Source organism: Panthera tigris, chromosome A1 (genome assembly GCF_018350195.1).
Source record: "Panthera tigris isolate Pti1 chromosome A1, P.tigris_Pti1_mat1.1, whole genome shotgun sequence".
Classification (NCBI taxonomy): domain Eukaryota; kingdom Metazoa; phylum Chordata; class Mammalia; order Carnivora; family Felidae; genus Panthera; species Panthera tigris.
The window spans coordinates 68,118,774-68,140,589 of record NC_056660.1 but is presented as its reverse complement, the minus strand read 5'-3'; the positions used below and the strand labels follow the sequence as shown (position 1 = coordinate 68,140,589).

The 21,816-nt window shown below is 44.3% G+C and overlaps 1 protein-coding gene across 4 annotated transcripts in view; it reads right to left on the bottom strand.

Annotated features, from left to right (window-relative positions):
- The window catches only part of MBNL2 (muscleblind like splicing regulator 2), a 158,004-nt gene that overhangs the window by 106,759 nt on the left and 29,429 nt on the right, over positions 1-21,816 (bottom strand). For all 4 annotated transcript variants that reach the window (XM_042979456.1, XM_042979461.1, XM_042979478.1 and 1 more), the window contains exon 2: positions 1,723-2,497. In XM_042979456.1, the coding sequence (XP_042835390.1) occupies positions 1,723-1,896 (174 nt within the window). In that variant the 5' untranslated portion in view covers positions 1,897-2,497. The remainder of the gene's footprint in view (positions 1-1,722; positions 2,498-21,816) is intronic.

The window sequence follows — 21,816 nt, the reverse complement described above, 5'->3', positions numbered from 1 at the left end:
TAAGACACTTCCTAAGACATTGGTTTCCTAGTCAATATCCAACCAGTGAAGGCTTGGATCAATAAAACAAAGGAAGTAGGATGACCTGGGAAATGAATTTCTCACCTCTGACCTGTTTCCATATCTTGAAGCTCTTAAAATCTAGTTTTTAATCTAAACTGCTTTTTATAGTGAATGTTTCCATGGGTGATGACCGTAGAAGCAAATACATACTTAGGTTACTTGTTTGACTAAAAGCAAAATAAATACTATTATAAAAATATGCTTATAATGTTATACTTTATATAACTGTGGTTTATCCATCTGTTTATTTCTGTGTAGACAAAACAATTCATATTTTTAAAGTCTAATCTAATAAACTTTTCATGATAAAGAGGAATAAAATAGGGAAAGTTATGGGGATAAATGGCATATCTAATTTTTCAAACTTTAACCCTTAAAAGACTTCTCTTGGGCTACAAATGTATCCCTCTGCTTTTTAGTGTGTAGACAAATTTTCCCTTTAAGATATACTTAAATATACAAAGTCTTATATTTCAACTTCGACTAATAAATATCATAAGACATAACTTTTCACCTTAAGATGAAATTCTCCCTCAAAACATACCCAATCCTTCAATATCCAAGAATAGGCTAAGGTCACTATTTCGTAAACTCACAACACTAAGATTTCCCAAGAGCATGGACCACCTTTTTTTTTTTTTTTTTTAACTCTTCGGTAAGCTTATTTATACAAAGTTTTGCAGAGATGTAAACATTAAGCTCTTATCTCCATTGAAAACTATATCATGATGATGTTAGGACTGTCCTAGACAGTCTGGGATTCATAGAATCCATATTTTAGGGCAAAATAAGCCTCAAAGAATTATGGGCTAAGTCACACCTACTTCCTTCAATTAGATATTTCATCATAATTCCCCCAATTTCTGCAAGTCCAAACCCCACCTGACTTAGTATACACCTCAGGTGGCAACAACCTTCTAGAACATGTCTTGAAATAGTGAGCTGGAAGCCAGCTCTCCCTTCTATGGACCCACATAGAAGCCTGTTTCTCTCTTAAGGCACGTGTCCCTTTCTGTCTTGCATTATAGTTGCTTGCTGACATGCTGTATTTTCCCTCCTAGACAGTGAGCTCAAGGAAACCATCGTGAATCACATTCAATTCTTCCGTGATGCTAAGTGTTAACTAACACATAGTGGGTTCTCAAGGAGTACTAAGGATGTACTCAATGATTTCTGTTAGCCATGGCAAATCGCCAGAAAGAATGAAAAACCTATTAAGAAGTATTTTAGGAAGCCCTTGGTCAAGAAAGAAAAGCATAAGAGCAGAAAATTCTTCGAGAGGCGAATCAGAATAACTGGCACATAAAAGTGACACATTCAATTTCTTCACCTTTATATAACCTCCAGAAGATCAAACGTTAATAAAATATTTATCTTCAGTTGTCACAAGCCAGACTTTGATTTAAAACTCTTGGGTACATGAATGTCATGCCAGACCCAAAATATACCGTCATGTATTTTTAATTTAAACATGGCTCTGTAAAAAATTTATGTATGCCTGGTATGAAAAAACGTGGGTGAAGATCTCCCAACAGTCACCACAAACAAGAAAACAGAACCTAAAAATGACTGTTGAACTTCTGTGAACCTACATGGGAAAGCATTCCATCCGAGAGTCCACTGTGCCATCAACACGACACAGGAAACGCATCCCCTTACCTTCAGGGAGTCAAAGCAGGCAATCACTCTTCCGTTCTCCACCTGGCAGCTCTTGGGGGGGTGAGCAAATTTGCACTCCTCGTCGGAGCGCGAGCACGTGCCCCTCTGGAACTGCCTGCAGACCTCCAACGTCAGCCACTTTGTGTCTCTGACGGGGGCCACGTTCAAAGCCATGATGCTCGAGCTACTGGGATTCTGTTTGTTTGTGTCAAATGATGAAATCAATCCAGGTCCCAGTGATTCCGAGACTACTGTTGTGAAAAACCCCACATGTGAGTCTGAAGGTAAGTGATCAATTGCTTAGGGAGGCCCAATCCAGGAAGCAGTGAGGAGAGAATTTATCGGCAAGCAGTCACTCATCAATCAATATGCCCCACTTGAAGACAGTGGGCCGCAACAGAAGCACACTCAGTGTCATCTCTGGCGGTAAACGTCCGAGTCTCTCGACCGATCTGCAGACACAACTGTTTTTAATAAAGTGACTTCAATATCATGGCACTCCTTGGGAGGATATTCACTTCTGACACTCGCAGCTATTGACGGTGCTGGAGAATAAGCCACCTAGACGTTCAGATCTTGGCAAGATTTCTCTTTCTTTCCACCCTTCTAAATCCTGAAATCGAGCAATTGGCAAAGTCAGACAGTTGAGGTATCTTCATCCACCGTAAGGTCAGGGCTACGTGCATTTGACGGAAGAACAATTTGAACACAACAAGAGCTCAGGCTGCAGTTTCCAGCGAAAGTGACTCCACACAGGCACTTTGAAATCATGAACCTGCAGAACACAAAGAAAACATCAACTTACACCCAGACTCAATGGAATCAACACTTTGATAAACTGTTTTAGGTCTTCTATAGAATTTGCAAAAGTGCAGTTCAGAACTTTGAGGTTTAAGGCTAGTGAGGAAAGTTATGCATTAAAGAGGGAGAGAGAGAGAGAGAGAGAGAGAGAGAGAACAAAACTGCAGCCGTATTGCAGAAATCTAGGCAGCAGTCCAGAAGTTAGGAATGACTCAAACACATGAGTGTGGCAGACACAATAATTAAGCATTCTGAAACAATCCCATCTAATGTGCTTCATCGCCAAAACAGTGTATTAGAACCGTAGCTTCAGATTAATTTCACATTTAGGCCATTGATCTTATTGTTGGAAATGCTATGAACAATTATTCGGGATGTGTCTTCCTATGTAATAAGGGTACTGTCATTTTGGGTGCAGTGTGGGCTCCTTATTCTTTATATTTTTTCTAGTTTACAGAGATTTGAACTTAGAAATGGATAGGGAGAAGCTTCCCAATATTTTTTAGGTCTCTTATACTTTCTCTCTACTGTTATTACTTGCTTAATGTTAGTATTCCCCTCTCTGCAGTAAGCACTCAGATGGTAAGGACTATTTATATTTGTCATTTCTGTGTCCCTAGTGCCTTAGTTCATGGCTATTAGTTCCTGAAAAAATATTTACTGACCGATTTAACTGGTGACTGGCTCACTGACCAGAGGAATGAATGCAAGTTCGTTTTAGTTTTAGTTCAGTTTAGTTTTTAATGGACTCACAATCTCCATTCTGTGGAATGCTGGAGTTAAATCATACACCTACAACAAAAATATAACTAGAAAATTCATATTTCTAAAATTATATTTCATTTCTTTTAATGTTTTCAAGGATTATGAAGTAGTTAAAATGTTAAAAATTTAACATCGTTGGGTCCAGGAGGAATAAAGGACTATATACTAGAAGCTGATCATTTTCAGATATTGTATATGCTGCCAGCTACCTTAGACACATGGCCTTGATGTCCTTTTAAAAATTTCTTTAAGTAAGAACTTAATGGAAACTGGACGTAGAGTATTTAAAATCAGCATGTATGAGTAAGTTCAGACAGCAGTAACTTTTGAGTGATTCATAAATATCCCCTGAGGAAAGTAGGTCCCATGATAATTAAGTTTAGTTAACTCCAGGTAAACCAGGCTGAACACGCTTCCTTGCAATAGGGCTTTTTTCGGTCTTGAACGAGTCTCCAATAGAGTAAGAGAAACAATGGTGTCTCTCAAGCTTATCCGATCGTGGAAGGTTTATTTAGCAGGACGTCTCTTGGGATGGTAGGCAATGCTGCTTCATCCCAGGACTTCATTTACTTGCTAGCAGAAGTGTGTAAATGGGTAATAACTGTATGTGCATGTAAGGAAATTGGCCACCTTGACGGCCATGACACATGCCTGACTCCAGCTGTAAAATACTTGAGGGGACAGGCAGGCTACTGCTTGTCTGTTTGGCAGCATTGTGTTCCCAGCAGCTAACATCAACTTGCTTAACTAGGCAGTTTAAGAAGATGAGTTTAATAACCAAATTTACTCTGGGTCAGGTTTCACAGACCAGCCTGAACCTGCACCTCCATTGCCTCAACCCCCATCTCTAACCCCCACGGAGAACAAAGGATGAGGGCAGCAGGGGACAAGAAAACATTCCTGCCTGTGTATTCAGTGGAGCCGAGGCACTAATAATGAGGTTTAAAATGATAGGTTGGACACATCTAGTTTATATTTGTACGATATTTGATAGAGTCCCTGAGTCCTATAGACCAGGGTCTCATGGGATTACAGGATGACAAAGATCCAGGAGAAGCTCATCCCTAAAGACAGCATGGCTTTGGTCACGGCTTTTCACGTGCAGGAAAAGAAACGGGCAAACTTGTATTTAGGCACAGATGGCAAAAGAATAATTACTCAAGTATTCCTAAAAAAACACATAGAAACAATGCTCTCAACCCAGTCCAGTGAATGGGGTAGACTTTCGCGTGTATTTTCAGGTAAGAAATAATTGTTTTCCTGGGAGAAACAGATTGCCATTTGTAGTCACTATGAAAATCCAACCAGAATTTAGATAGACTCGAAGGAGATGAACTTGCTTTATTTTTATTTTTATTTTTATTTTTTTTATGTTTATTTATTTTTGAAGGAGAGAGAGACAGAGCACGAGCCGGGGAGGGGCAGATAGAGAGGGAGCGACAGAATCCAAAGCAGCCTCCAGGCTCTGAGCTGTCAGCACAGAGCCCAACGTGGGGCTCCAACTCATGAGCCATGAGATCACGACCTGAGCCGAAGTTGGATGTTCAACCGACTGAGCCACCCCAGGTGCCCCTGAACTTGGTTTTAAAAGCAGAGGAGCCACGCTTTCTGCTGGCCAGAGTCCTGTGTAAGTCAATGATGTTCCAGAAGGAAAAGAAGGCACATCATACTATACATAAGTATATTGCTATCCTCTCACAAATCCCCTCTTCCTTCCTGCTTGTGCTTGGTTTCTATCCTAAAAGTTACAGAGCTAATGTTATCAAAGACACTGCCTCCCTTGGCCCATCACAACCTCCATCTTCTGAGATGGATATAAGCAGGCAGTTGTGGGAACAAGGAAGAGAGCACAGACTTGAATTAGGTTAAGGAAGGCCACCAAAGAAGATGGCCGATGAGGGGTAAGGATGGAGAAAACCAACTTTTGACACGGTTATCAAGGGACAAGACTAACCTCTGCTAGCACACAGACCAAAGCACATATTGGATCTGCCAGACTAGATTTCTTGGGAGGAAGGGTTGTGTTAGGGCTTCATTCTCCTGTATAGGAGCCGCTAGCTACATGTGCCTACTGACCACTTGAAATGTAGCTAATGCCACTGAGGAACTAAATTTGAAATTTGTATTTATTCTTAACGAATGTAAATTTAACTAAAACGTTGATCCTCACTTTAGTTCCTGGAAACCTTTCAGGTGGGCTTGGACTGACCCGAGTACATAAATCTACTTTTCAGTTGTAAATTCTATGTAATCTAAATACAGATTAAGAATGTCCAATGAGTTCAGCTCCTAATTGAGTTGTGCTTTGAGTATAAAATACATACCGATCTCAAACACTTCGTATGAAAAAAGAATGTGAAAGTATCTCATTAATATTGTTTCACATGTACTACATGGTGAGTTGATAATATTTTAAGTAACTGGTTTAAATATTATTATTTAGCTTATATTAAGATTAAGCTCACTTGCTTCTTTTTAGCCCCTCCAAAATTCAGAGCTACATGTACCTCTCATTATATTTCTACTGATGGCAATGTCTTACTGGCTTTTGCATTTTGTTTTCTTTCAGCCAACACAGAACATTCTGGAATGGTGGAAAGTACCTTGTCCTAAGAGCCAGCGTCAAGCCTTTGTTTTGCCAAGGTTCCTTCATGTGACCTTGAGTAAGTCAATTTCTCTAAAATGTTGATAATAGTTCCTACCTACATTACATGATTGATGCCATGAAGGACAGATTATAGAGGGAACAAAGAATACTTTGTAAGCAGTAAAGTGCTGTCCCAATGCAAGGCAATGAAAGGAGGAGCTGCTCTATAAATATTTATTGAATAAATCCACTTTCAGGCTTCCTCTCTCTCTTCAGTCATTCTACATCAATGGCCAGGCTTATGCCTTGTGCGGATCTGCTCCAGCTACAGAAGCTGAGAGCAGGGCGGTGCCTTAGAGATCAAAGGGACCGACAGAACTGTGTACTCAGGCCACTTATCCGGAGCATCCCTCGGTTCTCAAACTGATTTATTTCGCAGCCGGAAGGAACCCACAGAGAAGTTGCCCCAAGTACAAATCCCACAGCGTTCTTCTTACAAAGGCCTGACGCTTGCTTTCTTCCCTCAGTTGCTACTAAACCCAGAAGTGAATCAAACACTTTTAGGGCCCAGGCATTGACCCTGGGTGTGATGCCTAGTCCAAATATGCGGGGAGCACTGCTGGGGTGCCTACTACGTTCGAGGGCTTGCTGGAAATGCAGCGACAGATGCCATTCTCCAGTGCTCTGGGTGAGCGGGGAGGAACCTGTGGCATTTTCTAGTTCATCTACCCAGAGGGGCCCCTGGGAAAATGTGTCTGAGTGGAGAGGGCACCCTTTTCTCATTCTCAGAAAGGTCCCATATATGCTGCCATTGGCCCTGCTTATATGCAAGACGTTTCTGGGTTGCCCTAAGAAGCTGGGGCTCCTGCCTACAATATTTTCCGGTTTCTCCCAATGCTTCGCTTATGCTTCTATTTTTCCACCTTTTTTTTTTTTTTGACTTGTGCTTCAGTTTTATTTCCAACATCACAATCCATGCCATCCCAGTTAGCTCCTTCCGGTGCAGAACCCAGGCAGAATTCAAAAGTAATTGTTCCCAGTTCTTTCTCTGGCCTTGTTCCTTCTTTGGCGTTCCTTTCCTTGTCCTCCTCAGGCATTCAGCGGCCTCGTGTTCTCTCCCCCTTCTGGCTTTCTAAGCCCCTCACAGAGGAGGAGATGCCCTTGCCCTTGAAGGTTCAGCTGAGCACTGATCTGGCAGGCCCTCACTGCCCTGTACCCTGAAGTGCTGTTCCTGCTGACCTGCTTCACCCCCTCTGGTGACCTCTGGGTAGCCCACTTTCTGATAGTGCCTGGTGATGATTGTTAAGTATCACCTCCTAATTCTCCAGAACTTACACATTGACTTCTCCACCCGCCTGCCCCCAGCTCAAGGTTTCGCCCTGTGTATGTAATAGACTTTGCCTATTATTTTCAAATCCTCAGTGCTCAGTTACGTGCCTGGTATCAAGAATACACTCAACAAATGTTTGCCAAACGAACTCCTGATCCTCCTCCAAGGAACTTTTGCGTTTTAATGTGGACCGAAGGCTAACCTAAAGGAATAAGGCTCTGAATAGGGAATTTCAGTATTATCCTGGAGGAAAATTCCAGCAGGTGCCACTGGATTACCTCATTGCTGTCAAGAAGGCCCTGGTGACAGGGAGGATCTGCCCCCAGGGCAAATTATTTGATCTTCAAACCCCAGCATCGTTAGCCCAGCGATTTGCAGATTTGCAAAGTGTAATACCTGGGTCAGCATGGCAGCAGCCTCTGGGAGCTTGTTAGGATGCAGATTCTCAGGCCCTGCCCAGAGGTACTGAATCAGAAAGTCCGGGGGTGGGGCCCAGCAAGCTCTCGGGGTAACTCTGGGGCACGCTCAAGTTTGGGAACTGCTGTAGTACACATTTCTTGTTGCCCCCCCCCACCCCATGTGCTGCGGGAACAAAGATGTCTGCCCTGAGTTGATCACAGGGTCTCGGGGTCACTGATTCCCCCAGAAATAATTGCAGGAGGGCTGGCTGGGGGCTTCTTCCAGTGGCTGTTTCTGATCGATGAAAACAAAACACAACTACACAGAAAACATCTGAGAGATCTGTTCTCGACAAGACTTCATTCTATGAGAATTACAAGAATAAATGAACTCGTAGCCTGTAGGTTTGGTTCAGGATGAAGCAGGCCTTTGGTCCAGGTGAGTGGGGCTTTGTTGCTAGCTAGGACCCTTGCCTGAGGGAGGACTGCCTCAGAGGGCTGGTGGCCCTTAGTGACCAGCAGCTCAGTCCTTTGCCCCTTCCTGCTAGAGCTCTTTACAGAAGGGCTGATGTGTAGCACCCGGGTATAACGAGGGTGGAGGTTCACCACTGGACGCATCTTCAAAGGAAAAGCAAGATTGAAGTTCAAGGGTAAAGAAACGCTGTAGTATTTCCTGAAACACCAAAGGACTCGCTGTGCAACTCTACAAAACAATCTCAGGCTATTTTTAGGGGTTTCACTTACATGACACTTCATTTTTCAAAATATATTTAAAACCCTCCTAGGTGTTGGATTTTCAGAAAGCTGTGACTTCTGACTATAGAACACTGAGCCGCTCAAGTTCCCTTGCAGCTGTTCAACGATGCGGCAGGCCAGTCTGGAAAGCGCAGCCTCCAAGCCAGGCCACCTCCCTTCGTTCCACACCTCTCAGCAGCCAGACAAGCCCGGGCCGGGGACCCCAGGTGTCCTCGCCCTGCTGACGCTTTGTAGCCAGTTTGTACATTTCTGAAGGGAAAAACATCAGTCATGTCGGATCGTGAGGCTGAGACTGATCAAAATGTAAGACCGCCTCAAGGAAAATAGTTGTGCGGCACGCGGCTCCCTCGCTCACTTTTTGGTCAGCTGTGGCATTTAGCCGTCTGCCAGACACCGGCCTCCTAGCGAGCTGATCAAAGGGTCCTTGCAAAACAAACCGATTTCTGAGTCAGACAGTCAAGGACTCATTATCCATTAAGTAATTTATGGGATGCCTTTAATTTTATTTTCCATAAGCCTAATTACAATAAAGAAATGATGCCTCCTTGAGTTTCCTAATTTCTCATTTTGAGATTCTCTGGGTTTCCTCTTTTCAATTTTTAAATTCTCCGAATATATTTTTAAAGAATGATTTCTCCTCCCTGCGAGTTGCTTGATGTCTGAGCATCCCTACTTCTATTTCTGGAGCCTGATTTAAAATAGCTCTCAGTGTGCTCTCGCCCCTGATCAATGGCTGGCCTCAGCCCGCACCTATCAGATGCAGATGCCTGGGCAGGAGAGGAATCTCGAGATGCTGCTGGCTGGCGTGCTGGGCTGAGAGCCACTTGACCTCCGGGAGAGGGTGTAATCCTGCCCTGTAATCACAGCCACTGAGAAGAGGTCCCTCACTGGGGCCTTCCCACAGGAAGCCCTATGCACCAATAAAAATACAGAAACTAGAGAGGCCCCACTGCCAAACGAATAAAGGGCCTAGTTGACTTTTTGAAGAAAAGGTTTGTAAAGGGAGCAGCAGAAGTGACAGTCCTTAAGAACATGTTTCTTTATAGAACCTTGAAACTGGTTTCTTTATAATTTACTGGAAACGTAAGTTAAATGGCATTTTGAGACTTCTGCGTGGTTTCGGATGGAGAATCAGTTTTTCTACACGGGGTTCTAGTTGCCCCTCTCTCCTGAATAGCTGCGTAACGTCTTGAGTTACGCTCTCTGAGTGTCAGTTTCCTGTTTGGAATCAAGGGGTTGAAAATACCAAAGCCATAAATATATGTCCTGCAACCAACATAGACGTAGTAGTATATTGTAAGTCCTCTCTATACAGCATTATCAACATTAGATACAACATCTATATGCTTTACATCTATGTGCATGTACACACACACACACACACACACACACACACGACAGGTGGAGATAAACTTCCACTCACTAAAAGTTATACATTTCTGTAAAGTAAATCAAGTTTGAGTAACAGAAACTAGAAAGGTCCTTGCTATGAAGTTGGTACACACTATGAAATCCTTCCCAGAAATTAGTGAGACAAACTTTTGATGGATGCTCTTCTAAGACGAATTCCAAACACACATTCATTCTAAGCAGAGAAAGAACCGAGGCTAACAATGATGCCTCCATTTTATATGGTACTTTGTTCTTTTGAACACACTTTTAAATACACTTCAATAAGAAAAACAAAACACTGGCCACCCAAGGTCACAAGGGCGGGTCTGCTGAGCCAGTGTTCATGACAACAGTAATAAAAGGAGAAATTCCCAGCTACAGTTTTTCTCTTGTATCTTAAAATACAAGCGAAAGATTCATAAAATCCAGGTCGCATTTTAACACATGAAAATTTCCAGTCCATTTTCACTGCAGTTTCCAGGAATGGGCAGAGAAAGAAATCTCATCTTTAGTTAGAAGAGGAGAAATTTCTAAATATAATCCTGAAACTACAGTTAGATGTAATATATTCAACACACATTTGTATTCAAATTATGTTTTTTTCGCTGTGTCTGTGTTTTCTATCTAAACATTTATAATTCAGTTAGGAGACGCTCTTATTAGAATAAACGCAATTGTATTAGATACCATTTAAGGCTGACCACACTTACCGGTTTCCTGGACCCAGTGGCTGCTGTCAGAAAAAAATGATTACTGAGCGGCAGGCTGCAATCTAGCCCCTGAATTCCCAGAGAAGTCTTTACCAGAACCTTCCATTTCCTTCCCTGGCCACCGCCCCTGGTGGACAGGACTGCTTTTCAGCTGACCTTTTTCCTTTTCTCTCTCTCTCTCTCTCTCTCTCCATTATCACCAGCCAACTGGCTATTTCATCTGCCCTCACGCTTACAAATGCCTAGACCCCCTTTTGCGACAAAAGTTTTGCAGCATAACTTTCATTATCACCGAACAAAAATAATCAATAGTGCGGCCAACAAGCATATGTTACCATACTGGAGTAGAAGCTTTCAAAGGAAGTAATTGTTAATAAAATGAATAATGTGTGTTTTGAAATTTCAGTGCTTAGGTACATACATATATACTACCAGATAGAATGAGGAGGTCAGAGGCTCACACCTGTATGCATGTAGCATTATTTTCAGTGTGACAGGCACAAATGCAGACTGACAGAGGTATGACAAGTGATGTGTCTTTTCAAAATGTCAAAAAATTCCCGTTACAGCTCCTAACAAGTTAAAGAACAATGTTGCCTCAATTTACACAGGTGTTATGTTCTTAACAAATTCAGCTGTATTAAGATGGTCTAAAAGTAAAAAATAAATCAATTAAAACCACACTTTGTACAAAAAAATACACTTAAGATCTTGACCAAGATCACTATGAACAGGATTTTTATCTATGTGAATGTTCAGCAGGACACTCAAAGGTCATGAGCTACAGGCCGGTTCTTCGCTCTGAGGGAGTCACAGATAGACATCACAAGATGGCAAAATCCTTCACTCCTGCCCACTACATTTTTAAAAATATTTTTTTAATATTTATTTATTGTGGGGAGAGTGCAAGCAGGGGAGGGGCAGAAGAGGGAGACAGAGGACCCGAAGCCAGCTCTATGCTGACAGCAGTGAGCCCGATGTGGGGCTCAAACCCACAAACTGCGAGATCATGACCTGAGCCAAAATCGGACGCTCAACCGACGGGGCCACCCAGGCGCCCCAGATTTTAGAGATGCTCCCTAGTCCTTTGGACAATGGGAAAAAATGTTCCCTTAAATCTCCAAAGAAATGTTTCCTTTCTTTACAGCGCGGTCCTATCCGCACTGAGAATGGTGTTGTAGGGTCTTAAGCTGTCTAAATCTGACGAAGGTGACTCAGGTATAAAATATGAGGGTCACTAGTATGGTAAATTTGGGGGGGCACTGGAGGAACCCAGCTAAGACCCCAGCTAGAGGAAGCTCTCTCTGATAGCATCACCCAGGATGCATTAGAATGAGAAAGTCTCACAGGTGGTAACACTGGATGTTGATTACAGCAATGGTCCAGAGAAAAGGGATAATTGAGGCCCCAAATTACATTGCAGTAGTGAGAAGGAAGAGGAGGAGGGTGTGGCTGGGGTGAATTCACTAGAAGTGGACCAGCTTTGGGAATATAGACAGCAAGGGAGAGATCAAAGAGGACTTCAAAAGTTGGATCCTGTGTGGACACTGACGCTCTGCCCAGGAGGAAGGATGTCGGGAAGTGGAAGCCAATTGGAAATAGGGGCATTGAAGTTGAAGAGAGGGGACAGAGAGAGTGAGTGAGAGAGAGAGAGAAAGAGAGAGAGATTCATACCTGTATCTACATCTGTGTCTATATCCAGGGGAGAAATGAGAAAGCCTTGAACAGAGCCAAGGACAGTCTGTTCAGTTACTTAGAGGTGATGGAAAGAAGAGGAACAAGCGAAACCATAGACCAAGAATGACGAGAGACACGAGATCCTCTGAATAGTGCAGGGTCAAGGGTGTGTGGGGAGAGTTTCAGAGCTCCAAGATGGAGGGAGTAGCCAGAAGAGTCCACTGGCTCCAGGAGACCATGGGCATGTGGATGGTTTGGGGTGGCCAGACATCCTAACGAGGCTGTCACTGCTGACTTTCCAGATGGCAGTTTCCCTGGCTCACAGCTGTGGGGGGAGGGGTCAGGACAGCTGGAAAATGAAGCCCTCGGTGCCTGGAGCTCTTCGGAGTATTTGGTGCTGCAAGAACACCATGTAGCAACAGGGGAGGCTTTGAACTGTCTTTGCTTTGCAGTCAGCTGGGCGCTGATTACCTGCGTGCTCCCAGGGCAGGTGACCCTTTGTGAGCCTGGAATGTGTTCGCAGAAGCGGAAGGAGGGACCAAGTGAAGCACCCAGGAGAGCGGGAGAGAGCCTGCTTCTCCTGTCTCACTTCCAGCCTCTCGTTTCTTTCCTGAGCGGAAGGAGGGAAACACAACAGCAGCTTGGGAAAAGATGGCAGACTGAGGTGCGGGCTCGAGAGCCGGAACTGTGGCCCAAAGGAGGGGGAGGGATGAGGCCACCAGCTCCAGTGGAGGCCCAGCCTTGGCGAGAGAGAAGATGCTCCTTTCTCAGATGCAGGGCTGAAAGAAGGTGGGGAGTGAAAGAGACAGCCGGGTTTTCGGTTGGAGAGCAGGAAAGTGACATGGGGCAGCTTCTGTGTTGTGGCCCCTGCCCTCTGGGTCAGTAAGAGATGTTCGACCTGCTGGGACAGGCAGGTGTGGGGCTGGGCCCCCACCAAGAGCTCCTGAAGCTTCCGAAGGCCCTTGCGGGCAGCTGCAGCAGGGACAAGAGATAAAGCCAGAGAATGTCAAGTGGCCCAGAAGGCACAACCTCCACGCGATAGCATGAGCTTGCTCTGAGCTGAAAGTTTGGTTTCGTCGCTTTCCCCATCTGCCCTTGGCATTTGAGAGCAGGGGCGGCGAAGGGATGCTGTCAATTTCAAAAGTCAAGGCCTCAGAGACGGGGCAGTTTAAAGCAACAAAAAGACCTGGGTTATAACAAGAGCACACACGAACGTGATGGGAGTTGAGCACGTGGGGGACCAGGCTGTTCTCTCCCTGTGGAAACTGGATACGCCATCAGGAGAGCGTATCATAAAGTATCTCGGTGTGTGTGTGTGTGTGTGTGTGTGTGTGTGTGCGAGGGGTGGGTGTGAGTGATGTCAGAAGCCGGCGTGGCCGGTACCCCCACCATGAGGGGCCGGATCAGATCACATGTGCTCTGGAAATGAAGAGCCAGTGGCTTCCCTTAGATCAGCACAGAAGGGGCCATGAGCAGCACGTGTCTCAAAGAGAAGAAAAAAGCAGGGGCTGGAGCCAGTCTGCGTGCAGGGCAGACAGATAAATTCCTGGGACATCTTTAGTGGCGAGATAAGACCCAGGTACTGGCTTAAAACAAACATTTGTTGAGAACCTTTTGCCAGCATGTTTTTGAGGTGAAAGGTTAATAAAGAGGAGGGAGATCAAAGCGTTTATGCCTGGTGGCCAGTGTTAGCTGGAGGAGGAGGGGGGAGAAGGAGGAGGGGAGGAGGGGAGGAGGGGAGAGGCTAGCATACCTGCGGCTGGTGAATGTGGAGGGGGTGGGGAACAGACTAGAACTGCAATGCAGGCAAAATCCACCAGGCCTCTGTTTGGCCGTCCTTTCCCCGGGGTGACGGCTCTAAGCCCACCAGACAGGGACGACTCCCCAGAGTTGTGCCCTTTCTCTGTCTCTGCCACCGCTTCCTCCCGCCTCCTCCCTCTCTCTGAAGGCAGCCCACATCTGACCCATTAGGAAGTTCCCCTGGCTCCGACTTTCCAACAGATCCCGAATCCAGCCCCTTCTCACCACCCACGTGGCTGCCATCATCTGGATTAATGTCACAGGTCCAACCAGTGTCCTCTGCGGCTCCCCATGCCCCGCTGCAGCCCCTCCAACACATAATTCTGGGAAAGCCTTTGAAAATGGAACCAGATCATGTCATTTCTCTGCTCAAGAACTTCCAGTGGCTCCCCACCTCGAGTGTCAAAGCCAAGAGACTTATAATAGCCCGTCATGACCAGCCCCACACCTTCCCTGACCTTCCCTTCACTCCCCCTCAGCCACCCTTGCCTTTGGCCGGTCCTTGAGCTGTCAACTGTCGGTCTGCCTCGGGACTCTGGCCTCGCTGTTCCTTCTGCTGAGAATGCGCCTCTCCCAGAGAGTCATACGGCCCAGGTGTCAGCCTATGGGGAGGGGAGGTCTTTCCTGATGTAATATTGTATCAGTCTTCCTTCCTCACTCGGGGTCACCCTGCTTTATTTCCCTCCAAAGTCCTCATCATGATTGGAAACTCACACACGTAGTTACTGATGTTTTCGTTTTTCTCCGCCAACCAGAATATAACATCTATAAGGGCGGGGTCTGTCTTATCCCTGACAGCTAACGCGACACGGAAACTTTTAAGACATAGTAAGCACTCAGTGGATGTTTGCTGAATGAGTGTGCAGATGAATGGACACATAAATCAATGAATACACTACACAGCTCATAGCTTGTGCCTTAAGGCTTGTTTGGTTCCATCCTCATGATGTGATTTGAAATATTTCTCGTCCATTGTTGTTCTTGCCACTATGTCGGTTCTCTGGGGCTCCAACTTCTTTCTTAGCGTCAAACTGGAGAGGGTGCAACAATATTTTAAGGCCACTTCTGCCCTGAAAGTTCTGTGATTGTACAGTGATTGGCAAGGCTGAGTTAAGGAGAAATGTATTTTTAGGAACTCTTCTGGAAATCTTATCAGCTCGGCTGGGTTTGGCCTAGATTTGTTAGCAGGCTGTTTGAGCTGTGAGATCTAACAGGAGCAACTGTACCGGGGAGGGGGGAGCATTTGGGGAGTCCATTGTGTTCCTGCTCCAGAGTCCAGATCCGAGGGGGCACCCAGGGAGGGTGCAGAGGTGACAGGGTTTTGCATTCAGCGTGAGGACAGAGCAGGTGTTGAAAACTTAGGCTCCAGTCTGCAAAAAGGACACAGATCTAGGGGCGCCTGGGTGCTTCAGTGGGTTGAGCGTCCGACTTCAGCTCAGGTCATGATCTCACAGTTTGTGAGTTGGAGCCCCGGGTCAGCCTCACTGCTGTCAGTGCAGAGCCCACGTCAGATCCTCTGTCCTCCTCTCTCTCTGCCCCTCCCCTGCTCTCTCTCTCTCTCTCTCTCAAAAACAAATAAACACTAAAAGAAAAAAAGAACACATATCTAGGGGCTGTTCCCTCTGCAGAGAATGCGCCTCTCCCAGAGAGTCATATGGCCCAGGTGTCAGCCTATGGGGAGGAGAGGTCTTTCCTGATGTAATATTGTATCAGTCCTCCCGGGGGGGGGGGGGTAATACTTCTTTACATTTTCTCTTCTACTAGAACAGCACATAAAATGCTACTGTGCACCAAGAAGTCACCGACACACCCAGCCCAGTCGTCACGGTATGGTGGTCTCGGGCTTTCCGGATGGGAGCAAAACTGGCTCCTGAAGGCTGTCAGCAGAAAAGTTTGCTGAAACTGGCTGTGAGTAAGTTCTTTGATAAGACTGGGCCCCAAGTGGCCCCATCCCTGGCCCTGGTATTCTTAGCAAGTGAATGCCCAAGTTTTGAGCCACATGGACCTTCAACACAGTGGACTGGGGGTTTGACCTATCTCTGGAGGCGGACCAGAGAAACCAAGTCTTCCTCTGCCCTTGTCCCCTGAGGCCATAGCCAGGTCCCCTTCTTCTGGAGGTTTGTAATCCAGCTGTGAAATACACCCCAGAGAGGTTCTGATAGGAAGAACCTTCTAGTTCTGCAACCTCTGTTGACGTCCAACCCCACTCCACTGACTTCGTAGAATACAATCATTCTGGCATGGAACCAGATATGGGGGATGTGGATTGAACAGCCCAAAGGTTCAGAAGACCCCAGAAGGAAAGATACCCCCAGGGTCAGACATCCAGGTGATGGTATTTCATTAATATTTAACAAAATAAAAATTTCTCTACAGAGCACCATTTGACTTAAGCAGAAAAGTACAGAACCCAGAAATGCAGCATCAGGAAGAAGTCAATCTATGAAAGGAGGATTTTTATTTTGATGTCATTTCACTCACCCTAGAAGTTAAAAAAAAAATCAATTTCCTGCCATAGTTTTTAGAATGGCTGTGGACAAGGAGTGACTCAAGCACCAAGTATAAAGCAGGCTACACAAATGAGTCTGAGTCAAAGATTCCTCTTATCTTTCAGGAAATTGAACTAACTGCTAGAATTGAAATCAACAACAAATATTTACTGCACTTGAAACCCAGAGCTCTAATAAAAAAAAAAAAAAAAAAAAAAAAAAAAAAAAAAAAAAGGACAAACCTGGCAACAAAGTGCATATTCTATCAAAACTTAGCGCGCTCTGATGTAACCCAGGCGGGCATTATTAGGTCACACGATGCTAATCGCTGGAGGCTGGTAGCACCACAGGACCTGTCAGACCCAGGTCCCCTCCTCCACAACCCCCTCCCCAAGCAGCGTCTTTTGTGGCCTCTCCCCCCAGATGGGGCACTCCTCCCAGGCTAATCACTGCTCGCTCAGCCTCCCCGCTGCCACCGGTTGTGGTTATTTCTAAGCGACGTCACCCGGTGCTGTGTCTCCATGGCAACAGCGGGCCACCGCTCTGAGAAGTGCAACAGGGAAACTGGGGGAAAGGAAAAATAAGTCACAGGGCTGCACTGCCCCTGGTCACGAGCAACTTCTGAAGTGGCGAACGTGCTTCCCATTTTATGGAAGGGGAAACTGAGGCGCCAGTGCTCTCCCCAATTCCTGTGAAAGGAGGATCAAAATGTAAAGCCTGATGATCACAGCCTACCCATGGGGCTCTGCTCCCTTGTGACTTGGAGTTCACTGGGTCATTTCAACAAGCACCAAATGTGAAGGAAACAAACAAACGAACAGGGGTGGGGGTGCTTTGGGATTATGTAGATGAATCATGAAATCTTCAGGCATCTATTTTAATGTACTAAACACGGCTCTCTCAACTACATATTCTGCGTATTTTTCCAAATACACAATTCTTATTTAAATGTACGTAGTTTTGCTTTCCCGGGTGACTGACCCGTGGACTTCAGTCAGTTCCTTAATCTCCAACAACTGCATTTCTTTCACAAACGTATCCCTTTTCCTTTAAGTGTTTTTTAAGAGGCATACTGCTGAGCTGGAAAATTAATAACCTGGCATAACCTGTGATACCACCCTCACGACAAGCTCTCAAGTTACCTGTTCATTATTTTCCAAAATGATTTTATCACCTGCGTTCCCATGTGCATACTTCGATTGCTCTCCTAATGCTGCTTTTTTCTCAAACTGGTCTGACCTCCTTCTCTAAGAGAACCAATAGCTTTGAGTCAAACCAAATCTGACAAGATAAAATGAGAGAGAGAGAGAGAGAGGCAAAAAGAGAGTCTGAACAATACCTTTTCTGGCATGCGGATCATCACATGGCTACCTCCTTATACTCTGTATACACCCCCCCCCCCCCCGCCAAAGTTTTGTCATTAACAGTATGCTATGATCAGGCAACTCCCCTATGCAGCACTGCTTCTACATTTAAAGCATTATTTTGCTCATGAAGCCTCTTTTAAACTTGGGGTAAAATGCGAAATAATTTTTATGATTACAATAAAGCCCTGCGTGCAGATGTAAATGATGTTTTGCTCGTTGAAATAGAATCAAAAGGACTTCTTAGGGTTTAACAAAAGTGTGTGTCTGGATGAGAAACGTATGACTCACTTACATCCGCAACTGCTAAGAGTCAAGAGATACGGTTTGTACAACCACATGCCATTGAGCCGACCACTGAACTTGAAACTTCATCGCCCCAGCTACACTGTTGTTGCCGAGCCTCAAGCGGTGGACTGTCTGTGCAGGAGTCTGGACGACTGGAAGCAGAGCACCACTACAAAGCATCTCATCCCTGGGTTCTTCATGGAGCCGGGGCAGGGAGGTTGCAACATCGCTGGTGGAAATTTTGGTTAAGGCCACACAGATAACCCCTGCAGCACTTGGCAGAGATGATCCTGTCTGCACTACTTTTTCCAGTAAGAATGACTCAGCAGCAGAAAATATTTATTATGCCTGGTTACGACTTCTGCACGGTGCAAGGCGCTTTCTCTAACTCCCTGTCAGCTCTGCGAACAGGCCTCCCGAGGTTCATCCAGCTTCTCAAATGGTACATGAAATATTTTCAGACAGCCGCTAAGGATGGAGATCCCGTCCCTAAGCCAGCAGTTTTAAAGGTTCCCACTTATCTGTCTTAGGCCAATGCTTTAGGCTTTCCCAAGGTTTCCTTAGAAGGAGAAGCACTTTGGTTTTCAAGAGTCAGGAAGATGATGGAGAGCTTGAAAACACATAGGTAACTGGCTCCCTCACCACACCTCCTACTAAAAAAAGCACTTAGCTCACTAGATCCCAGGAAGTTTCTAGAAAGAAAGGGCCATCTGCACTTCTTTTTCCAAAGTGGAAAAGTGTAAAAAGGAAAGGCCCTCCGTCTGAAATACACTTTCCTACCCTTGGGGAGTAGCCCGATTGCCTAACTATCAGCAAACGGGCAGGGCTGGCAGTTAGGAAAGCTGAGTTAGTTTTCACATGGTCACAAGGTAGGCAGGAGACTTGGGGTGAGTCACAGCCCCTCTCCAGGCTTTGGCTTACCCAGCCATGAAAAGGAGACGCTGGACCAAGCAGTGGTTGTGAGACCCGGGGGTGAGTAGCTACACAACCACAGGTAAATATATACTGTAGTAAACGGAAGGATCAGTTTTACTAAAATAAAATAAAATTAAAAAGTTGGGACAAAAAGGAAAGTCAAATAACTTCAGGGGTAAGTAATTTTAAATTTTTTGTATTAGAGCAGACATACATAATGGAGTAGAAGATACCATTTAGAGACTTCAGATAAATAAGAAGCCTTCTTCTGTCAGTCCTCCTAAACCTCAGGAGACCATCTCGTCTCTCTTCTGTTTTGAGGAGGTCTCAGTGGAAACACTTGAGGGTCTCCAGGGCCCCTTTGGCCTTGGACACGCTAGGAGTCCTGTTTCTTGCCTAGTAGTGACAGGGATCTTTAGGGAGACACCTGTGGTCCGGTGGGGTTTGCCTGGTTACCCTGCAGCAGAAACACAAAGTTCATTTAAGCTAAAGGTTTCATCTGAATCACTAACCCTCCTCGGGGAAGAAAAGAGTGCTTCTCCAGATCATTCACATGCCTGAAATGATCATGGGGGTACATGGATTTAGTGTCACCTTTGGGGCTGGGAAATCTAATGTTCTCACTTCTTCACTACAACATCAGAGACAGCCAAGGGCACCTGGGATGTTCATGCCACTGAAAAGTACACCCATTTGGTTTCAATCGTGTTTGCTCTCACTTATTAAGATCAATCTTGATTTGGGAAATCCATCAAATTAACTAGTTTTCCTAGGAGTTTGCACTATGACTGAGGATAATATGTATTTGGAATTGTAGATCATTTTATGTTCCTACAAGTATAAGAATTAAATATTAAAGGGGGGACTAGATTTAGGGTCAAAAGAAGTTAAAACACAATTTTTCAATCCATTTTTCAATCAAATAGATTGAAAAATAATTTTTTTAATGTTTATTTATTTTGAGAGAGAGGGTGTGCATGCATGCACGTGAGCTGAGGAGGGGCAGAGAGAGAGAGAGAGAGAGAGAGAGAGAATCCCAAGCAGGCTTCATGCTGTCAGCACAGAATCCAACAGTGGGGCTCGAACTCACGAGCCACAGGATCATGACCTGAGCTGAAATCAAGAGTCGGATGCTTAACTGACCGAGCCACTCAGGTGCCCCAAATATATTTTCAAAATAGAGACAAATGCTTTGCAGAAAGCATTTTAGAGATGAATTAGAGTAAATGCATTAGAGTAAGTTAATGACATTGGTTTTTGCTTTAAACTTTTACAACCAAAATTGTCATGAGCCCTTCCTAGAACATTGCTTACTGCCTTCCTCTTTATCATAATGTAACAAAATCTTCCATCATGCTTCAGAAATCAGTATGTTATATTTTATTTTATTTTTAGGTGTGATCACAGTTTGTTTTTCAAAAAGAAATCATATATATTAACAAACTTGAAGATTCAGTGTTATAATATGTTAATATAAGTATCTAAATGCTTTTTACTCAACATTTGTCCATCAAAATTTTATTTGCTTGAAAAATTTTATTGGAAAACATTTCGAGAATGTAAGCTTCCAAAAAAAACTATATGATAATTTCTATAGTATTAAAATCAGTATGGTGGTGGGGCACCTGGGTGGCTCAGTTAATTAAGCATCTGACTTCGGCTCAGGTCATGATCTCGCAGTTTGTGAGTTGGAGCCTGCCGTTGGGCTCTGTGCTGACAACTCAGAGCCTGGAGCCTGCTTCGGATTCTGTGTCTCCCTCTCTCTGCCCTTCCCCTGCTCATGCTCTGTCTCTGTCTCTGTGTCTCTCAAAAATAAAAACACTTAACAAATTTTTAAAAATAAAATGAAATCAGTATGGTGTTATTATAAAAAGAAAATTTTGTGCATCACTATTTTACAAAGGGAGGATTATTAATGATTTTTTATTGTGTTTTTTTGTTTTGTTTTTGTTTTTGTTTTGTTTTTTAATGACATAGAATCCGAAGCAGGCTCCAGGCTCTGAGCTGTCAGCACAGAGCCCAACACGGGGCTCAAACCCACGAACTGTGTGATCTTGACCTGAGCTGAAGTCAGACACTTAACAAACTGAGCCACTCAGGTGCCCCTCAAAGATTTTTTTTTTTTTGATGCATGTGCAAACCAGTAAACTTGAAACACGTTTACTTTTCCCACATTCCCCTGTATAGCTGCAGACTTTCCTCAAGTGAGAAAATAAAAGAACGGGACAGACAGGCAAAAAGAGAAGCCTTTTGATAATGAATGAACAGGATCCACAAGTGATATTTGGTTTTACTCACATGTCACAAGTGTTTGTTTTTCGGAGAATCAAGTTTTAACTCCGAAGCATATAATTAGTGTGATAAGAACTTAAGTATATAAGTATTCACTCAATATTATTTAATCAAGCCATGAACATTTTTGGGTGCAGTTATGTGAGCAGAACTATGCATCCCTAGTAAGTGTCAGCTGAGAGTCTCTAGGGTTGGGACTAGACTTTTTCATTCTTTTGCTTTGAGCACAAGGTTCAATAAATATTTGTTGAGTAGATAAATGGATGGATGGATGGATGGGACAAAGCAAAAGAAAATAGCTGGCTCTCTTTATTTTAAATTTATATACCAGAGTGATATTTTCTATGAGGCAGGAAACTTATGTGCAATCAGTCTAAATGGACTACCCTGCATTTTTTAATATCATAAAACTAATATTTATGAGATACTTAAGTGTCTTAGATTTCAGTTAGCAAGATGAAATATCTGGTGCTGGTTGCTATAATTAGTTTAAAATTCCCTAGGGAACTTGCATTCATAGCAGGATATAA